General features: G+C 39.9%; 1 protein-coding gene across 2 annotated transcripts; it reads right to left on the reverse strand.

Annotated features, from left to right (window-relative positions):
* Positions 1-1988: 1988 nt before the first annotated feature.
* Positions 1989-19070, reverse strand: C9orf72 (C9orf72-SMCR8 complex subunit). 2 transcript variants are annotated; one of them, XM_054652043.2, is made up of 11 exons: positions 18849-19070; positions 16907-17392; positions 13925-13984; positions 11444-11539; positions 10744-10808; positions 9859-9931; positions 6763-6879; positions 5815-6050; positions 5258-5315; positions 4653-4762; positions 1989-4572 (listed from the first exon to the last, which is right to left on the reverse strand). In XM_054652043.2, the coding sequence occupies exons 2-11, from the start codon at positions 17348-17350 to the stop codon at positions 4386-4388; spliced, it is 1446 nt and encodes a 481-aa protein (XP_054508018.1). In that variant the 5' UTR covers positions 17351-17392; positions 18849-19070; the 3' UTR covers positions 1989-4385. The 2 variants fall into 2 exon arrangements, with proteins under 2 accessions (XP_054508018.1, XP_054508017.1); XM_054652042.2 differs by lacking the exon at positions 18849-19070 and adding an exon at positions 18243-18810.
* Between the last annotated feature and the right edge of the window lie 280 nt (positions 19071-19350).

Here is a 19350-nt window from a genome sequence, read left to right on the forward strand (position 1 = left end):
GGACCCAGGGCCATCTCCCCAGAGCTGCCCATGGTCTCGTGGCTTCCAAAGCCCAAGGCAGGGCTGCCCTTTTCTGCTGCCCCAAGGACATGGGGAACCCATTCTTTCCTCCCACCCTGGTCCCTATGGACAGCTGCCCTGCCCTTTGAACATGTTGAACAGCGATCCCTGATTTGGCACCACCTGCAAACCTGAAGGCCTTGGTCACCTCCTCAGGTCACGGACAGAGACATTGCACAAGTCAAACTCCAGGAGAGACCCTTTGGGATCCCACAGGGCAGCAGCCTCCAGTCAGATATGACCCAGTGGCCATCACATCTAAGCCCAAACACCCAACAAGACAGATACTGCTCTTGTGGGGCATCCCCACCTCAACACCAGCTTGGCTACAGGGAGATTGTGGGAGGGTGCTGGAAGCCTTGCTGAAGTCAGCCTGTTACATCCCATTCTCCACATCCTCAAATCCAGTCATTTTATCACAAAACATAATGAGGTGGATGAAGCATTATTAACTTTTCTGTGCTGGTAACTCCCAATTACTTTTTCCTCCCTCATGTGGTAAGACACGATGTCTAAGAGGACACATGGCATGATTTTGCTTTATACCTGAGTAAAACTGGTCAACCAGCAATTGCTCAGTCTTTTGGCTCTTTTCCAGTTGTCAAAGGCCTCCTCCATCTATGTGACAATAAAGACAGAATTATCTAAGAGAAAGGAACAATTACCAGTTGCCATTCTGTGTTAAGTAATTTCTCTTTCCTCTGATCTTTTGCTTTTAAAAGCTGCCCAATGATAGTCAAGCAATGCTAATCAAGCAATGCTAATCAAGCAATGCTAATCAAGCAATACAGGGTACCTCTATTAATTTTATTTAGAACTGAAGTTGGACTTATTTGATGGCCGTTGTCAGGAATGCATCCTTTACTTCATACTTCTGAACTTTAGTTGAAAATCTCTGTGTTTGAAACTTTTGGGCAGGCACATGAACAGCATGTCTTTGAGAAATGAGATGATTACTTTCTATAACTGAAATATCATGTGAACAACCTTGCAAATAACCACATGCTGCCCTGGAGCTTCCTTAGTGTTTTGCCCAAGTAGGAAATGCAACAGGAGCTCTGTATAAGGATGAAGGCAAGTAAGACAAGTTCTACTCTTGTGCAAAAACCTACTCTGCATACTAATGAGTACGGTTTGTGCCTCCTCACTGCTGAAGAGGACAAAGTACTTGCTTGTAGGCTCTGATTAGACAACAGAGGGGACCACCCTACCTGTTTGTCCTCATGTTCTGGATCACATTCCTTTGTGCTCACAGGTCTGAGAATAGGAAGAGAAAGCTTTCTAACATTGTTTGCCAGTACAGAACTGAGTGCGGAAGTCCTGGCACTCTGTATTGGTGTAACAAACTGCTTGCTTAGATATAAGAACCAAAACGCCTATTCTGCCCTAGAATAAAGCTGACACTACAACATACTGGTATATAGACAGGGAATATCCTCTGTGGTCCTACTACGTAAGACATTTCAGTGGATATCTTTCTGTGCTACCTTTTTAGGTGTGCAAAGACCAGGAATAATGTGCTACTAAAAATGCTTGAAAACAGTACTCTCTTTTCAAATCCAGCTGGAAGAAATAAATTTGCCATTTTCTTTTAAATGTAAGGAAAGAAAATCCTGAAGAAAGGTATTCACTGACTGCTGGATAAAACATTCTAACCTCTCACCTATGGGATTTAAAGTTTTTAAAATTCATAATTGAGTACGTCAGAGGCACAGCAAGTCCCATCTGTCTCAGCTTGAAATGACTAAGTCCTTAACAAATGAAGGAGCTAAATAACATGTGACTTTAATCAGTGATAGCAACCAAACATAAATAAATTTAACAAGAAGGAAGAAAGGTTTCTTCTTTAATTCAAAGCATAAAAGATTATGATGCTTTTAGATACAGAGCAGAAATACTGTGAAAAAAAATCAGCAACAAAGTCCAAAAATTGTGCATGAATTTTATTACTTTATTTCCTGAGCTAGATTTACAACACAACATGCAGATGCATTTAACAATGTACTTAACTATACAATCTGCACTTGTGACACTGTGCAACAAAAGTAGCAATTGAATTTCCAGTTTTAGTAACTTCAAAAAATAACAGAATCTTCAGTAAACAAAAGCTTCTCTGTTAGTAGTGTCAGTGTCTAGTTTCCAATGCTTATCAAGCTGAAAGGATTAATTTCAGCAGCTGATTTAAAGGTCTTATATTTTGACACAACTTCTACATTAGAAGTTTTGGCAGTGTTTATTACATTTCTTTCACTATTTACCCGTGAGAGTAACAACTTAAGCACATTCAGGCTCTAATGTCTTGATTGAAAACACAGAAGGGAACAGTAGTGGTAGAATGACAAACTCAGCACAAGTAACTTATGTAATTCTGACAAGTTCCTTTGATGAATCACCCAGCTTACTGCAAGAGTTCTACATGCATGTACAGCAAAAAGTTGGCTGCACAAAATGTCAGTTCTTTTGCAACCCGGTAACACTGATGATGCAAACTCACAAAAATGGTGCGCAGATGGGGCTCTATTTCACATCTTTTAGAGGCTCTAAACATTTGATAGAGAATCTTTGTCTTTCAGGAAACGTATTGGAATTTTGGGCATCTAAATAAAGAAATTTCTTTTAAAATCTGAGTATTAGACATTTCAGAAAAACTGTGACTCCAACTTCTAACTTTTCTGCCACACTGCATGAAAGTAATACTAAAACACTATCTTGAAAATAGAAACCTATTTACAAAGGAGAGCAATAAACAAGGTAAGCAATAAAGCAGCCATGGCTTCTCCAGTCAATGCAGCTCTTTCCCTTTTCCAGTGAAGACTGAGTAATGACTTTATGCTGAAACACGACACAAAGAAATTCCTAAACTTGTCCAAAAAGAGCAGAGATACAACAATGTGCACTACAGATATACCTCTGATTTCTGGGTAAAAAAAAAAGTCTGGATTCACCTGACACTGCACTGCTCTATATGCTACTGAGAATGAAAGGTTGAGACATACCAATAGAAAATGTGTTTTGATTTTCAAGCTAAATTGGAGTTATGCTAAGCTGAACTAAGAAGATAGGTAAGCTTAATGACTAGAGTTAACTTCCTAAAATGCTAATCATATTAGTTCATAGCCATGCACATCTCTAAATTAAGGATTATTAAATATATTAATGGTGATGTAAATGAAAAAAAAATACTGTTTTATCTTTTACCTCGGCTATCACCTTGATGTTCTTTGGAAGGGTCTAATACTTTAATCTGAATATTTTGTCAAACATTGGAACAATCTGCCCAGAAAGTGGTGGAATCCCTGTCCCTGGAAGAATTCGAAAAATGTGTAGATGCGGTACTTAGGAACAAGGTTTATAGGTGGACCTGGCAGTTCTGTGTTAATGGTTGGACTCAATGATCTTGAATGTCTTTTCCATTCTAAATGATTCTATGAGCCTCATGGAAACTGACAGTGCAACTACCAGTAGCAGTTTACACACAGAAGGACTGACAACTGCTGTGGAATGACACGAGTTTTCTGTTTTGTGTTTTGAAAGACCTTAGTTAGCTGACCACTGACCAGGATCACTGACCAGGATCACTGACTCCACTGCAGGACAGTCCAGAAATATGTGATAAGAGTGTCCTGGCTGGCACTTACATGCACAAAGCTGCTTGAGTAACGATCTAATTCCCAAGTGCAACGTACTGCTATTTAAGCTGCAAATAATCAACGGTCTGCACTCAGAAATAGCAATTTGTAATATATTAAAACTGCAAACATGCTTAAATGCTCTAAAGGAAGAAGGTAATAGTGTTAAAAGAGGCAGAAGAATAAAAGTCATATTTAAGATTTGCACCACATACATAAGAACAACGGTTTTAAAAACTCTGAAACTCTTGGAAGGAACATTTTCTGCAACCTCCATGGTTCGTGAGGACATATATACTGTTTTCTGTGGAAACACTGAAAATACTGACACAGCAGGACAGAGAAAATCTGACACACACTTGAAAGAAGTTTCTGGGGAATAAAAATTAAAATGCTTCCTTTTACCATACACCAAAACATATCCACATTTATCCACCAAGCCAATATGGCCAAGGAATCTTGGTAACCTCTGGTAACATTTACAACTTAAAAAACACACAGAAGAGACCAATTAATTAAAATCATGCTTATATAGCTAAGCTGAAATTCCCTCTAAGAAGACCCTTACTGCCTGAGACACACCTCAATGTTACTGTGCTCCTGATGCCTCAGTCGATAGTGCTTGTCACCAGTTTGGGGGTCCCACTGACAGATCTTGTGCTCTGCAGGACTGCAATATCAGATGCAGGGAAGACTTTAAAATGTCATGAGCATGTCACGTTCTTGTACACTAGTGTAGAACGGCCTCCCAAAGATAAAGGAGTGTAGACCTGGTTTAATCTTCTCAGCCAAAGCCATTATTATGTTAAGATCGCCCTCTGCTGTCAAGTCAAGATCTATCTTTAAACTACGAAGAGACTTAAAAGGTTTTTTGCCTTTTTGCCTGCAAGGAAATAAAAACGTGTTTTAAAAAAGAGCAAACGAAGCTTCTCTAAATCTGCTTTCCATCATCTGTTCACTTACGTGTCATCCTCTATGTACTTTATTAAAGTTAAGGCTTTTCTGTGAAGGACTAGCAGAAATTGTGCAAGGAAAGTACTCCTTAGAGACAAGCCAGGCTTCAGGTGAAAGATCTGTTAAAAATTAAGAATATTAGGTAGATATGGAAATTCAAGAATCATTTCAAGAATCTGGAAAATAAAGAAACATTGCATACACACATAAGATATCCTTAATTATAACACAGCAGGCAAATAACAGCAGATTTGTACATAGACAGCATGCTTCCTATGTTTTCTATCTGCTCAGATACAATAAATGAATGGACAGTTATCTGAAATTATTCCCGGTCAGGCAGTTTTTTCAATACTGTAATTGTAGACACTGTTGCACAGCAAAAGAAAATGTCCCTTGTTTTTCACACTTAAGTGGGGGTTTAGTTTTATAGCAGTATTTTTCTTTCTACTTATGTGGAGAAGAATCACAGCAGTAGTATAAAGAAAAGCTACCAAACCATTGAATGATATTTGAGTAATTATGTAATTAATGTATTTGTGTTAAATTATCTGTTCCTAGGGGTCAAAGTACTGAACTGTGTTTCTTTTTTTTCTGAAAAAAGCAACAATTACCTGATCCAGGAAGGCTTTTACTAATGTATCTCTATGCACAATATCTTGAAAGACATTTCTGTGGAAAAGAAAACAAACGAACATGTGAGTTATTGCTAGTAAGGGATATTAACCTTCTAAGAGTTTAACACAGGAGTAGCATTACTGTTGATAGTCAGGTTGAAATTAAAAGTGAATTTAAAATTGTAGTAAATTACAATTCTGGTATTTTTAAAGATAACAGAGAATTTTAAAGCACTCAGATGAAATTAACGAAATCTAGAAATGCCACTGGTCTCTGTCAAATACACTTATCTCTATTATACCCCCAATTACAACAGGCAATAAAATTAACATGACATGGTCAGAATTATCACTAAAAATTAATTTCAATAGTATTTGATATAACCAAACTACTGAAGGACCTGGTCTATTCTGCCACAACAAGTGTAAATTCCAGAACTGAAGAAGTTTTTTGCTTTTAAGAAGCTCCATGTACTTTATTAGCAAGTAGGTTCTGTACTCTACACTCTTACCACAAATCAAGTAACTTTGTGAGATGTGAGAAGAATACATACAAATCAGGTGTGAAACTCTCATCTGTGTGGATAATATGATCTTGAGTCATTTCTTCATCTGAATTAGCTCTCCAAAATGCTGTCAGTTCAGATCTCATGTATCGTCGTTGGTTATAGATGTGTTCATGACAAGGGGGCATCTGCTTCACTGTATTGACATCCACATCTATATGTGTAGTAGGGTATGGGGCATACATTACTTGACGGAAAGGCAACACAAAGCTTCCTGTTGCATCCTGTTTTAGTGGAAAAAAACCCCTATTTTAGTTAAAAACACAAACCTGTACTGGGACAAAACATATTAAAATATCATGCCTACATTTTATAACCCATTTGTTCATATGCATTTTGTTTGGAACAACTGGTGGCTGTATTGCCTAGTAAGTCCTTAATAATGGATGATTTCCTTAACAAAAAGGTGAAAACAGGTACTGAGGTGACCTGTGTATTAGAGTATTGCATCACCTGGTTTGTGAGCCCATTAGCATTACAGTCTTGTAATTATCTGGTAAGTTCAGACTGCTTGCTAGAGCAAGAAGCATTATTTTTCTAGTCATCTCCACCCATCGCTACAGACTGCTTAAAATACTTGGAAACTCCAGGCCTGATATGACTGTTCTTCCTTGGTTTTGTTAAAACACAAAAACTTAAATTACTTTTGGAATTCTAGCCCCAAGCAGACAAGAGCGTGTTATTATTGTACCTCAAAGTACAGGAACAATCTTGAACAATCCTCAAGAAACAGATGTGTCATAGAAAAGACTGGCTTGGAATTTTAACATGAAGATAATTACAAGGAGAGTTACAATGCCAGAAAAAATGACATCACGGGACAATGACACGTTTTTGAACGTGAATGTCTGTATGTGTGTGCATATCATATGCAAAACATACATTGAAGAATGTTCTTAAACTACAGAAGAACAGAACTTTCCTAAGCATACTTACTTTGAGTAAGCCTTGAACAAAAAGTCCTGACTCATATTTGAAAGAGGACTCACTTCTACAGAGTCTGGAACACTTCCGCTCAGATGGTGTGAGAAACAGGCACAATGTTCTCACAATCTGCATTAAAAAGAATAGTTTTGAAAAACAGGAAAATGTAAGGAAATAAGTCTGACTAGACTATTGAAATGCCTTGTACTGGGCATTTCAAATTATGAACAAAAGAATTCACCAACTTTACTAGAAAAGCCAAAACGTAATAACAGGCCACAGAACAGTGACATGCTTACTTTTACTTATTTTTTAATTACTGGTACTGTAAGCCATACTACTCCAACTTCTTGTCAAATTATGAAAAAAATCCTACACATTCTTGCAACCAAGTTTGTTTTTTACCCAATTATGTAGAACAAATCACTTATTTTCTTCTACATCTTTCTTTTAATAACATGAGTTACTGTGGTTACTTTCCTAGCCTTTCAGGCCTCTTATTTTTTGTTCATTCCATATTGAAATAGCAGTTATTGTCTCAAATCAGGCACAGTCAATTTTGTAAATAAGCACTGATGCTTATTTCGTCAGTAATTTCCTTAAACTCTCTACTACAATGAACACAGGTACTTCATCACCCATCTTCAATCTTCTGAGCTGAAAAAGCTACGAGTTATCACTCCAAATACAACACATATTCCATTCCACTCATCTCTTAGTCTTAACCTGTGGTGTCTTATCTGTGTCTGTAAGATATTTGAAAAGACTCTGTCCTTGCACAATGTGTTTCTGCAGTACCTAAAACAATGACAACATAATTTGTGACTGACACTTTTTGTCACAATATGCCACAAGTGTTTTTTTCCTTTGAGGCAAGCTGAAATATGCTATTAAGAAAGCAGTTACTTCAGAAGAGTTGTACCATGACACAAGGAGCATGCTGCTGATAAGAACATGCGTAGAATTAATTTATGGAATTTACCCTCGATGTCTTGAGGCTCACATTCTTTTACACTGTTTTTTCCCTATACTGTCTAGCTTATTGATATATTACTTTACATATTCATAACCATTTAGACATTAGGTCCTTTTTATTAACTATTTAATGATCCATAAGTGTTTTATAACCACTTAAGCTTCTAACATTTCCTCTTGTATTATATATAGCATATATGTGTACATAGATAGCATGATAGCATTTCTCGTAAACATGTAACATGTCCAGTAACTTAACTGTGCGTAAATCTTAAATTTCTGAAACAATACATATTAACTATGGCTAGCTGTGATTGCAGCTAAGATCTGAGAATTTTCTTTTCTCTCATTTGCCTGTTGCTTGTGGGCATCTGCATTTACTGTTGATTTCATCAGAGGTCCTTTATCATTGCTGGTAATACACATGAAACAATGCATTCCCTTTGCCCCAATTTTTATAAAGCATAATGAACTGTTTATTTCAAAACATAGGTACCTTTAAATTTAAAAAAACCCCAACTTTTATACTTCATTAAGGCAAGAAGTTCTTTATGCTATATAATAGTATAATGGGCTTCTTGTATATAGCATGCTATACATATATAGCATGTATAGTCTACAACTAAAATACAATTTATTCAGCAGGCCCACTGTTCATAATGTTTTTATTTCACATTGAAGAAATAGACACGTGTTCCACAAAACACAAGCAGCTCATGACACAGAAGCCTGATTACTGCCCAGTGCAGGAGAAATTATGGAGACACTAATTGTTTAAGAGCATACAGACAATACCCAATGACATGGGTATTGTCTGTATACTCACCACTACCAGTGTTCCCCAGAGCTCAGTTCTAGGCTTGATCATATTCAACATCTTTACTGATGATCTGGATGTGGGGATTGAGTGCACCCTCAGTCAGTCTGCAGATGACACCAAGCTGGGCAGGAGTGTTGATCTGCTCAAGGAAGGCTCTGCAGAGAGACTTGATCAGACAGACTTGATCAATGGGCCAAGGACAAACTGCATGAGGTGCAAAAAGGCCAAGTGCTGGGTTCTGCCCTTGGGTTACAACAACCCCATGCAGCACTACAGGCTGGGGACAGCGTCACTCGAGAGCTGTTCAGGAGAAAGGGACCTGGGGGTGCTGGTTGATAGCCAGATTTATATGAGCCAGCAGTGTGCCCACGCAATGATGAAGGCCAACAGCATCCTGGCCAGTATCCCAGCAGGATACTGCGGCCAGCAGGACCAGGGCAGTGCTTGTCCCCCTCTACCCGCTTCTCATGAGGCCACAGCTCAAATGCTGTCTTTACTTCTGGGCCTCTCGCTTCAAAAAGCACACTGAAGTGCTGGACTGCTGGAATGTGTCCAGAGAAGGGCAACAAGGAAAGGATTAGAAAACATGTCTATGGGGGAGTGGCTATTTAGTCTTGAAAAAAGGAGGCTCAGGTGATCTTATCACTCTCTACAGCTCCCTGAAAGGAGGGTGCAGTGAGGTGAGGACCAGTCTCTCCTATGTCTCCAGTCTCTGCTGTGCCTGCAGTGAAAGGACAAGAGGAAATGGTCTTAAAATGAGACAGGGGAGACTCGGATTAATTATTATAAAAGAAATTTCCACTGTTAGCTGTCAGGCACTGGAATAGGTTTCCCAGGGAGGTGGTGGAGACCCCATAGCTGGACATGTTTAAGAGGTGTCTTAAATCTGGTGCTGGTTGAGTGGTTTAGAGCTACAGTGGCAGTGCCGGTGGATGGTTGGACTGGATGACCTAAAGGTCTCTTCCAAGTTTGATCATTCTGTGATTCTATGACATAGCTGAAATGGACAAGCCAGTCAGGTCTCTTCTATTTGTGTATTTTAGCTAAAAAATCTGATTTTAAAAGCTCAGACTCATTTACTACTCATTTATGTTTGTATCAGTTAAATACATTGGTTTTCTTATAGTTGTCAGAATACAACTGAAAGGCAATTTTCTGGCAGAATTCTCTTCTGCTAGACCAGTCAACTGAAGATAGCCAGACAATAATACTCCTTCCTTCTTCAGCCTCAAGAATGTTTATAGATTAACTTTGTTCCAAGTAACACTCCTAATAATCAGCATTTAAATTCAGTTTATTAGAAACTATGTTACCTTATTAACTTTTTCTGCACTGCTTCCTACAACTACAGAACAACCACAGGTCTGCAGGTGTGAACTAATTGCACTGCAAGTAAAAACAGACATAGGTTAATACATTTAATCAGATTTTTTAAATGAAACAATTGTCACCTTCACAAGAAGAGAAGTGTTTCAATTATAAATATAGCCTACATGTCCATAACTATAGGACTTTAAACAGCAGCATAGGTTACTGCTGAAATCCAAAAGTTCAATGGTTTCTTCAGTATTGGAAGCACATGTGATGGTGTATAAATAGATGGCACCAAGCACTACATATATGAATGCAGTTATGCAGGAGATACAATGAAATGTAACAGAACATCAATTAAAACCTATTAAATACACTATCCCACAGGAAGAGGCCAAGTTGCTCTCAAGTTCAACTATTTCCACTTAAAAATTAAAATCAGGGGTAAAAGAGAAATACGCAACTGAACAATAAGCATGCTATATGCCATACCATTAAGGACTCTTATTTAGACTTTACGCACAACCCAGGTTTTTTGCTATTTAAAAAAATGCAAGACTTTGACTTAAAGTCTTATAAAATTAGATGTAAGTATCAAAGAACAACATGTATTTAATAGCAATTCTATTATTAAACCAATAATCCTGTGACAACAAAGTCTACAGAGATGCAGCTATTAGCCCAGAATCATTCTTTTAAAATGACAGAAACTTTATAACATTTTATTGACAAAAATCTCAAAAAGCCAAATATATGTCATTTTTCCCCCTCTTATAAAGAAATCTATTCCAATCCAATGTCACATGCACATGCAGATAGATACATTTAGATGCATACACAAGTTTAAATAATTTTACTACAGCATAAATCAAAACTGAATTTCATACTTGAGGAGAAAGCCTTCATGGCAACTATCCCCAATGTCATCATCATTTAGCACTGTGTCACTTATCTGAAATGCAAGTAAATATAAACAAAAGTTAGACAAGAATCTGATCACCTTCCAATTAATTGATTTTCGCTTTGCTACATGGGAACTGTTTGGAAACTATTTAAGTTAACTTGTAAGGCTTCCTTAAAAAGCATAATCTTAAGAAGACCTGTCTTCATACAAAGCATTTTGAAAATGAGAAAGTCGCTTGATTATTCAATCTCCACCAGTCACAAGTCAGGTTTCTCCTAGGGTATTTTTTTTCTGTAAAAAATATCCAGAATACTTTAGATTAGTGCATGTCGTATCACGTCTACTTCTTCCATGAGAACACTATAATGTGCTGAAACAGGTATCCACATCAAATCCATTAATCTGCCCATTCATTTTGGTTTGCATCAAACTGCCTCTCCATTCGTACAATGACATCATTCTATGCAGTCAATTTAGCTAAGTGATGACAATAAAAAATATTGTCATGCATTACACCACTTAGGAGAACTTGATGTGAAGCAACTGAAGTGTACAAGAATTTAGGAAAATGGGCATTTTCTCTGGCAAAGTGAGTACCAAAGTAAAGGCCCAAAGCTATGTTTTATCCAGAGGAAGAAAGTCACTTTTCAAAAATTCAGGATAAAAATAAAACAAGAACTTACATCTATTTCTTCTGGAACACTGTGTGATTTCATAGATGAAAGGAGTTCCATTACAGGAATGACTTCTCCTGTCAGCATTGGAATGATGCTCTGACCCTGAACAATAAATAAGATGCTTGAAGTAAAAGCAGATTGGGTAGTATCAGAAGTTACTACTAACATGAACTTCAGTATTACATGCAAAACATCCTAACTTCCTACTGCTTGGAAGGGTAGTATGAGCAGAAATTGATGCACAGACTTCTTGGGCTTTGCTCATCAATAATTATAAACTGGAAAAATATATTTGGGTTCTCAACGTCACACCTAAAATGTGTATCTGGGTCTCATGCTAATTTTCAGCATCATTTTTGATTGGCCTAGACAGTAAGTATTTGATGTGAGATAATTTGATCATACTATGTTACATGCAATCACTGTTAAGCATTTTACATTCAAGTCTGATCTTGTAACAATGACTGGAAAACAAAACCAGGCATATTACTCATTAACATACAAAAATACTTTCCTGACTTATCTATCACAAGAAAAGGAAGCCACAGTCTCATATTTAGAGTTTCAGAAATCAAATTCTTTTCACAGTCTCATCCATTAAATCTCCAAGAATATTTCAACGTCGCAGAGTCCATATGTCTCCGCAATTCTGAACTTAACCTAATGGAAAAACAAGCTTGATAGGAGGCTGGCACGACTCTATGGAAGCTGCTACCTTTACAGAGCTTCAAGTTCAAGTTAATGAGTTTCCTTTTCTGAAAGGTAATATGTAGCATTGTGTGCCCTGTATGGGTTTATTGTAAAGCTGGTTATTTTTCAGAAGTTAAGAATTTGGTTTGACTCTCGGTTCCCTCCATGTTCGCCCTCATAATGGTTCGTTCCTTCCACCAGTTACTTGTCCATCATTGTAACCAACCCCTTTCATTTCTAGAAATTTCTATGTCAATCTTCCCTTACCTAACATATGATTTGTCCCCTGAGCCTTTTCCCTCCCCTGGGCCATTCCTATTGGTTCAGTTGTGTCCCTCGCTCCTCCCCTGGGCTTTTCATTGGTCCCTCGTGTCTCCTTCTGTTACACCCTGCCCCTTTATAAGTGCCTCCCTAAAGGTTTTTCTTTGACACTGTTACTGGCCTCGCCTGGGTCAATAAAGCACCTTGGCACCCATAGGTGTGTCCACTCCTTCCTTCCTTCGCCTCAGTGCTTCGCAGTCCTGCTCTCGCCTGCGTCACCACGCCGCAGACAGAGCCACTACTCAGGGTTCTCGCAGAGGACCTGGGAGTGGCGGGATTCGTAGTCTCCACTGGTCACTCTGGGAGCGGCTAGCCAGCACCTGTCAGCTCCTGTGGCCGCGGGACAAGACTGCAGTTGGTGCGCCACCACAGGACAGCTCCGCCTGAACCCGTCAACTTTGGCGCCGAATGTGACGTGGCTTTGAAGACATTGCCGGTGCGACGCGGTTTTAGAGGCGTAGCAGCTCGGAAGCAGCCGCCTGACAGCGCTGGATCTGTCCTGTAGGCATCGCCCTTTTGGAATTACCGGTTCCTGGCAGCACCAACACCTCCGCATGAGCACGCCGATTTTTGTCTGGTGGTGCTCCCGGGGGAACGAGGGCGCACTCCCATCTTGCAGTGTGCAGATAAAGGAGCGCCTTCGTGGACTGGGGACTGCTCCTGCTGGTTTTTTCCCCAAAGTCAGCGGTGAGTTTTCCCCTGGTGGTGTTGGGATGGACCCGGCCGGGGGGGCTCCCTTTAGGTGATTGTTAATCTCAGGGGAGGGGACACACCTTGCACAGCGTGAGCAGTCGCCGCTGCGGCTTTTGGGACCCTTTTCAAAGTTTTAAGTTTTCCGTTTCCAGCAGCGAGTGGGTAGAAGTGTTCTGAGTTGGCAGCATGGGTAATAGGCTGTCGACTCAGCAGAAGGAGGTATATTTCCAAGTTGTGGGATTCCTGCGGGAGGGGGGTGAAAGGTTTTCTAAAGGGTTGATTAAAAGCTTTGTGCAATGGATGTTTTCTAAGTTCCTGCAGTTGACTGCTAGAGAGGTCAAAGATGAGAGTTTCTGGAAGGCAGTAGGTTGCGAGCTAACTGAAAGTACCAAGAAAAGCAATCCTACTGTCAGGGAAGGGTATATGCGGCTGTTTCTTTTAATTATCAAAGTTGTAAAACATAATGCTGCGATTCGCGAACGGGAGTAATATTGTTCACAAATTTCTACTTTATCCCTAAAGCGATGAAATATAATTTCATTTTATTTGATCACAGCTTCCAACTGCTCTAAAACATTTGATCACAGTTTCTGAAGATAAAGCTTCCATTTCTGAAGCTTTATCTTCAGAAACTTTGCCTAGTGTGCATGTCACATTATTAGCCAGTCTAATGCATCCTCCCGGATCCCAAAAATAAGAAGCAACATCTACTTCTACAGTAATAAGAGGCAGTCAAATGGTTTTGCAATGGTGTGCCATATGCATCCACCAGATGGCCCTTACCTGATCTTCCATTCTTTCTGTGCCTTCCAAGACAATCTTCTGGAAATGTTCTTGCCTCTCCTGCAAGAGAAGCAGATAAATATAACTCTCTGGCATTTGTTCATGTATATATGCACACACCAGTCACTCAGTTTCTTCGCTGTGGAGTCAGGCTTCTTACATTCAAATTTTGATGTTCAAGTACTTTTTGTTTTACAGAGTTGACTTTAGGAAGAAATGATGTCACGCAACACAGATCAACGCTCCCTGCTCTGCCCTCCACTGCACATCTCCCATGTTTGGGCAGGAAAGGAAGGATTTGATGACAATGTCAAAACATTTTTGTCATTACAGATCAAGAAAATGCCAGATGAGAGATGATTATGGTGAAGATTATGGTGAAGAATGAGATTAGATTATGGTGAAGAATTCCACTTTATGTATGGATTTTCATTTTCAAATGAATATAGCATAGATTGAGGATTCCTGACATAACAGGAGAAAAATAAGATCTTCAGAATGAGAAAAATTATTTGACTGGGGAGGGTAGGAAACAAAAGACTTTTTTTTCCCACGTCTTGAGGCACTTACAGGTCTTCAAAACATTGTTTTATAACCAAGTACAGGAGACACAAAACCTCAGAGTACACAAAACAATGTACAAGAGGCTGAACAAAGCTCTGAAAACAGGCTCATCAGCAGCTGAATAGCGAACTGCATTTAAAATGAACTTAAAATGGAATGAAATTATTATTCACGAAGAGGATTTGGCATTAATCGCTGGAGCATCAATACAAGTCAGAAAAAATTGCAGATGCTGGGAGAACTAATATTTTTTGCTAGATGCTGACACGATATTGCATTTTTATTGGTTAATCATTGGTTTCCTGTGACTGACCTACTCAGAGTTAATCACCTTCAAATGAGAAAAGAGTTGGCGAGAGATTTTTTTGATCAGATGAATAGGGAACAAGCTACAGTAGTTTGCCCTTAAACAGCAATAACCCTTTTCTAACCATCTAAAAGAAGCATCAGTGAAAACAATACTGGAACAAGGCAGATTCCTTCAGGGCACCTCCACCCTTCAGTCAGAGAAGGAAGACATTCTTGACAATCATTTTAAAAAAACTCAGTCTTCTTGAAGATAAGGCTGAACAAATGGTGTATGCCACTTTTTTTCAAAAATATAACTGTTGAAAATTATTAGAAAAACATACAAAGCATAAACCAGAGTAGGTGAATGCGGTTTTTAATCCCATATTGACAACTTGCTCACAGTTGCCTGTTTTTCTTTGCCAGTCTGAACACTGCTCCATGTTTCTCCTAATTCTTGAGTTCAAATGGCTCTTTTCATCTCAAGTCTAGCTGGAAATGTTGTCTGACTCTACACAGAAGTAATGAGAGCTAATATTCACAACTATTAAAGCATCCAGAACAGATCCAGATAGGACTTGATTATTTTTTTTATTTGCTGTATGTAACCATAGCTGCTAAAATTACTCAAAATGCAAACTACAGAATGAAGCAGTTTTAATTTTTTATCATAGTTACAATTATTCTACAAATCATGTCTAAATTTTAATCTAAATTTTCCAAGCAGTTTTCTCTTTTCTGAATTAGACTGAAAAACTGCAAATATATGCAGGGATCTGTGCTCTCTCTTAAAACAAATAAAAATTCTATTTCAGAATTCGTGATGTATTGCTGTCTCAGCTAATTCAACTGGCCTACCTGCTTAAAGAAAAAAAAAGTCATTCTCAATGCTGCTTGAAGGTCACTTCTACTGTGAAAACATACTGGTATGGAGCAATATAAAAACTGAGAAAATGTATTACAGCTAAAATTTATGGATAATTCTTATTTGACCACTCTCATTAGAACTCAGTGCAGACGACACTAAATGAAAGAAGCAATGTAATCAGGAACATAAGACACCATTCACTTATATTAAAACCACTAACACCCAACAGGATTTTAAAAGACTAGATAAGGAATTAAATGTGTTTTTACTATATTGAGAAAAAACTTCATGTGTTATCCTTCCTCTAAAAAATAAGCCCCAGAAACTATGAAAAGCCAGTGTTTCAGAAAGCACTACCAGCCATCATCAGGCAATACAGCAAAAGGAAACACCACCACAAAAGTAATATCAGTTTGTTATTTCTGTAATTAGTTCTGATAAGAGCACGCAAAGAGTAAGTTTAAAGTATGTTGACTACAAGCCTCAGAACAGAAGATACCAGACACATGTACATCACCATATTCATTACAGCTAATGGGCCCTGTACTGCTCTAAGACAGCTTGGACTCCATAAAGATGACAAAAATTTTAAATTTACCAATAGAGTTTTATTTAGTTTAAAGAAAAACGCATAAAAGATTTCACTTAATAAGGAAATATCAATGATTGATCCAAAGGTCAGAGTTTCACCACTTAAGAAAACTTAGCATGTCTTCATTTTAAAATTTCAGGAGTAAAAATACTTGGACTAAAGCAGATGAATTTTTGTAGATCTCCCTTTAGTTCTCCAAAGTTTAAGTCCTGACAAACTGTTAACACCCTCTTTTTTTAAAATAAACATGTAACAGAAATGGGAAGATTAACTGCATCAGTTCCCTTTTCTGGACCTCAACAAGGAAAACAACAATTTGAAACACAGTAAATTTACAATTATTCTTAATTTAAATACATAAATTAACACAATTAAAAGCAACAATTAATATGAAATTCAGAGAGATAAATAACTGTACAGGAAACCTCTTTCAACTACACAGTCTTGTCGAGTATCAATATAGTATCAACAGGATAATCCCAGTTAAAAATCCAGCCTTGAATTTGCTGATTTATAATCTCACAACCTTTAACCATCAAACTGTACAGAGACCAGCCTTTTCTGAGTTTGTCTCTCTGGACTCCATATAACAGACGTCACAGCATCTCAATTTTTGCTACTGCACTAAGACAACCTAACAATTATTTTAAGCAATGAACAAAAAACTTACCTTATGCATCCATATCCTTCCTTTCCTTATAATATGTGTTAACCTATCCACACACACTCTGTGAAGGGGCAGGTAGAAACCAAGTTCACTTTGCGGAAGTATAATTGACAGTCCATATGTGCTTCTGTCTCCATTCCAGTTTCCATCAAAGATTAATGACACAATGATTACTCTTTTTTCGGCCAAAACAAAGAACTTCACATCTATCGCACCACTTTCCGCATTCCGAAGTATTTCTCCATTCAGGGTGTGGTTAGCAAGAAAAGTTATTTCACCGTCACTGAGAAGTACCTGTTCTGTCTTTGGAGCCCAAATGTGCCGCACTCGGGGGCCAAGAATATTGTCCCAGTAAGCAAAAGTGGCAGCTAATAATGGTGACTCGCCATTCAAAGAGATCTCTGTCTTAGCAATTGCAGGAGATGGTGGTGGACAAAGAGCTGACATGCCTGTTTCCTTTCTCTTGTCTAACTAAAATGCTTACATTACCTAAAAAAAAAAAAAAGAAAAAAATTACAGGGGAAAAAAAGTTAGAGCAGCCGTCATAATTATCTCATCTTCTTTTTACACGGGCAAATAGTGTTAGGACTTGTTTTAAACCAAGACAGAAAATATTTAGATTAGACGTTAGGAAGTAGTTCTTTACTGTGACAGTGGCAATATACTGGAAAAAGTTGCCCAGAGAAGTGGATGCCCACTCCCTGGCAATGCTCAAGGCCAGGCTGGATGGAGCACTGAGCAACACTAGTGGGATGGCATGCCTGCCCAGAGCTGGGGGCCTTGGAACTACATCCTATCTTTAAGGTCCCTTCTAATCAAAGTCTTTCCACAGTTCTTTCCAAATGACACTTTCAAGAACAATCTGGCTTCTTCACCCGAGATTTCATCATAGACTTAATTCAGAAAGGAAGTTTGTGTATATACATATGTATGTTTCACATAAAAAAGTGGCATACTTTACAATCATTAGTCAGACCTCAAATGCCCTTTACTCACTAGAGAAGTATGATGAACCTGCATAACGTACAGCTTGCGTAGGAAAACTGACACAATAAATGTATCCTTTACATCCTATGCAGGGTGTTATGACACAAGCACTCAGCAATTTATAGAATATAGTGATGGACAACTTCTTATCTTGTGTGGACACAATCCCTGAATATCTCCCCTAGCTGTTTCCACCAACTCTACAGCTTCCCCATTCTGATAAAGCTGCAGAAGCTAACAGAAAGTTCCATCTTCCCTAAAAGTTAGGCTAAAGTCACAGGACGATATGAAATCAAAAACGTTTGCCAACAAATTCAACCAAGGACAGAAAACTTTAACAGCTAGAACCCACCCATATTGAGGAAAACCTCTCATGAGCAGTTGGCAGCTTTCCTCTCCTTTCTGCCTGCAGCACTCCAGATGACAAGCAGCAGGGAATCCCACCAACGGAGCAGGAACACACACCTCACTACCACAGCTTAACTCGGCAGAACTCTGTATCTGAAGTTCTTTTTTATTTATCACCTTACAGCAGAAGTGTAAAATCTCTTTCGCTCCGGCTTCTTCTCAGGAGGCAGCTGGTGCCCCGCCCGAGCGGCAGCTGGGAAGTCAAGGCCATCTGACTTGGCTATCTGACACCCTGACTTGACGATTTTCAGGAAGACACGGCGCCAGCCACCCCAACTGACCCCTTGCACCCACGGGCTGACCAGAGGCTCGCTTTCACCACCGCCTCTCCACCGCGGCCACTGCCACCTCGGCGGCTGCGGCACCTTCGCGCTCCCGGCCCGGATCAGGCCCGTGTCGCACCGTGCGGATCTGGTCTGAACCTCTCGGGGAGGTGGCGGGGAGGCAGCTGCAGGATGGCCTCGCTCCTTTCCCCGCAAAGCAGAGAGGCCACTAACACCACCCCCGACACTAACACAGCCCCGCCACCCCGGCCCCGCGCCCGCCTCACCTCGGCTCCGGCCGATGCCCCGCGCCTGCGCCGCCCCGCCCCTGCCGCACACCGCGGGCTCCGCAGGCGCGGCAACGCCCCGGGCGGGGGCAGGCGAGCCGATGTGACCGCCCCGGCCCTAGCTGCGGCGAGCTGTGCCGGTGTGACCGCCCCGGGTCGGGCCGTCGGAGGCTGTGCCGGTGTGACCGCCCCGGCTCGGGCCGTAGGAGGCTGTGCCGGTGTGACTCCCCGGACAGGGGAAGCCATGCCGCTCTTTCCCTGGCGGGGGAGGGGTGCCGGTGTGACTCCCCGGACAGGGGAAGCCGTGCCGCTCTTTCCCTGGCGGGGGAGTGTCTCACGTCTGGCGGGTCACAGTGGAAGGAAACAGGCCCAGCCCAGCGCAATTTGTGGAGGAAGCCAAAAGGCGAAGCTGCATTGTGCTGGGAGCAACCGGCACAATTTATGGAGGGGCTTTTCGGCCTAAAAGAGGAAGTTGGTAATGACGGATTTGGGTTGGTAACCC

Source organism: Agelaius phoeniceus, chromosome Z, assembly GCF_051311805.1.
Source record: "Agelaius phoeniceus isolate bAgePho1 chromosome Z, bAgePho1.hap1, whole genome shotgun sequence".
NCBI classification, from domain to species: Eukaryota; Metazoa; Chordata; class Aves; order Passeriformes; family Icteridae; genus Agelaius; species Agelaius phoeniceus.

Coding starts and splice junctions, on each gene's coding strand:
- C9orf72 (XM_054652043.2), bottom strand. CDS start 17,350: ATGTCAGCTCTTTGTCCACCACCATCTCCTGCAATTGCTAAGACAGAG. Junction 11,540..13,924: donor CAGAAAGAATGGAAGATCAG/GTAAGGGCCATC, acceptor TTTATTGTTCAG/GGTCAGAGCATCATTCCAAT. Junction 4,573..4,652: donor AAGTACATAGAGGATGACAC/GTAAGTGAACAG, acceptor ATTTCCTTGCAG/GCAAAAAGGCAAAAAACCTT.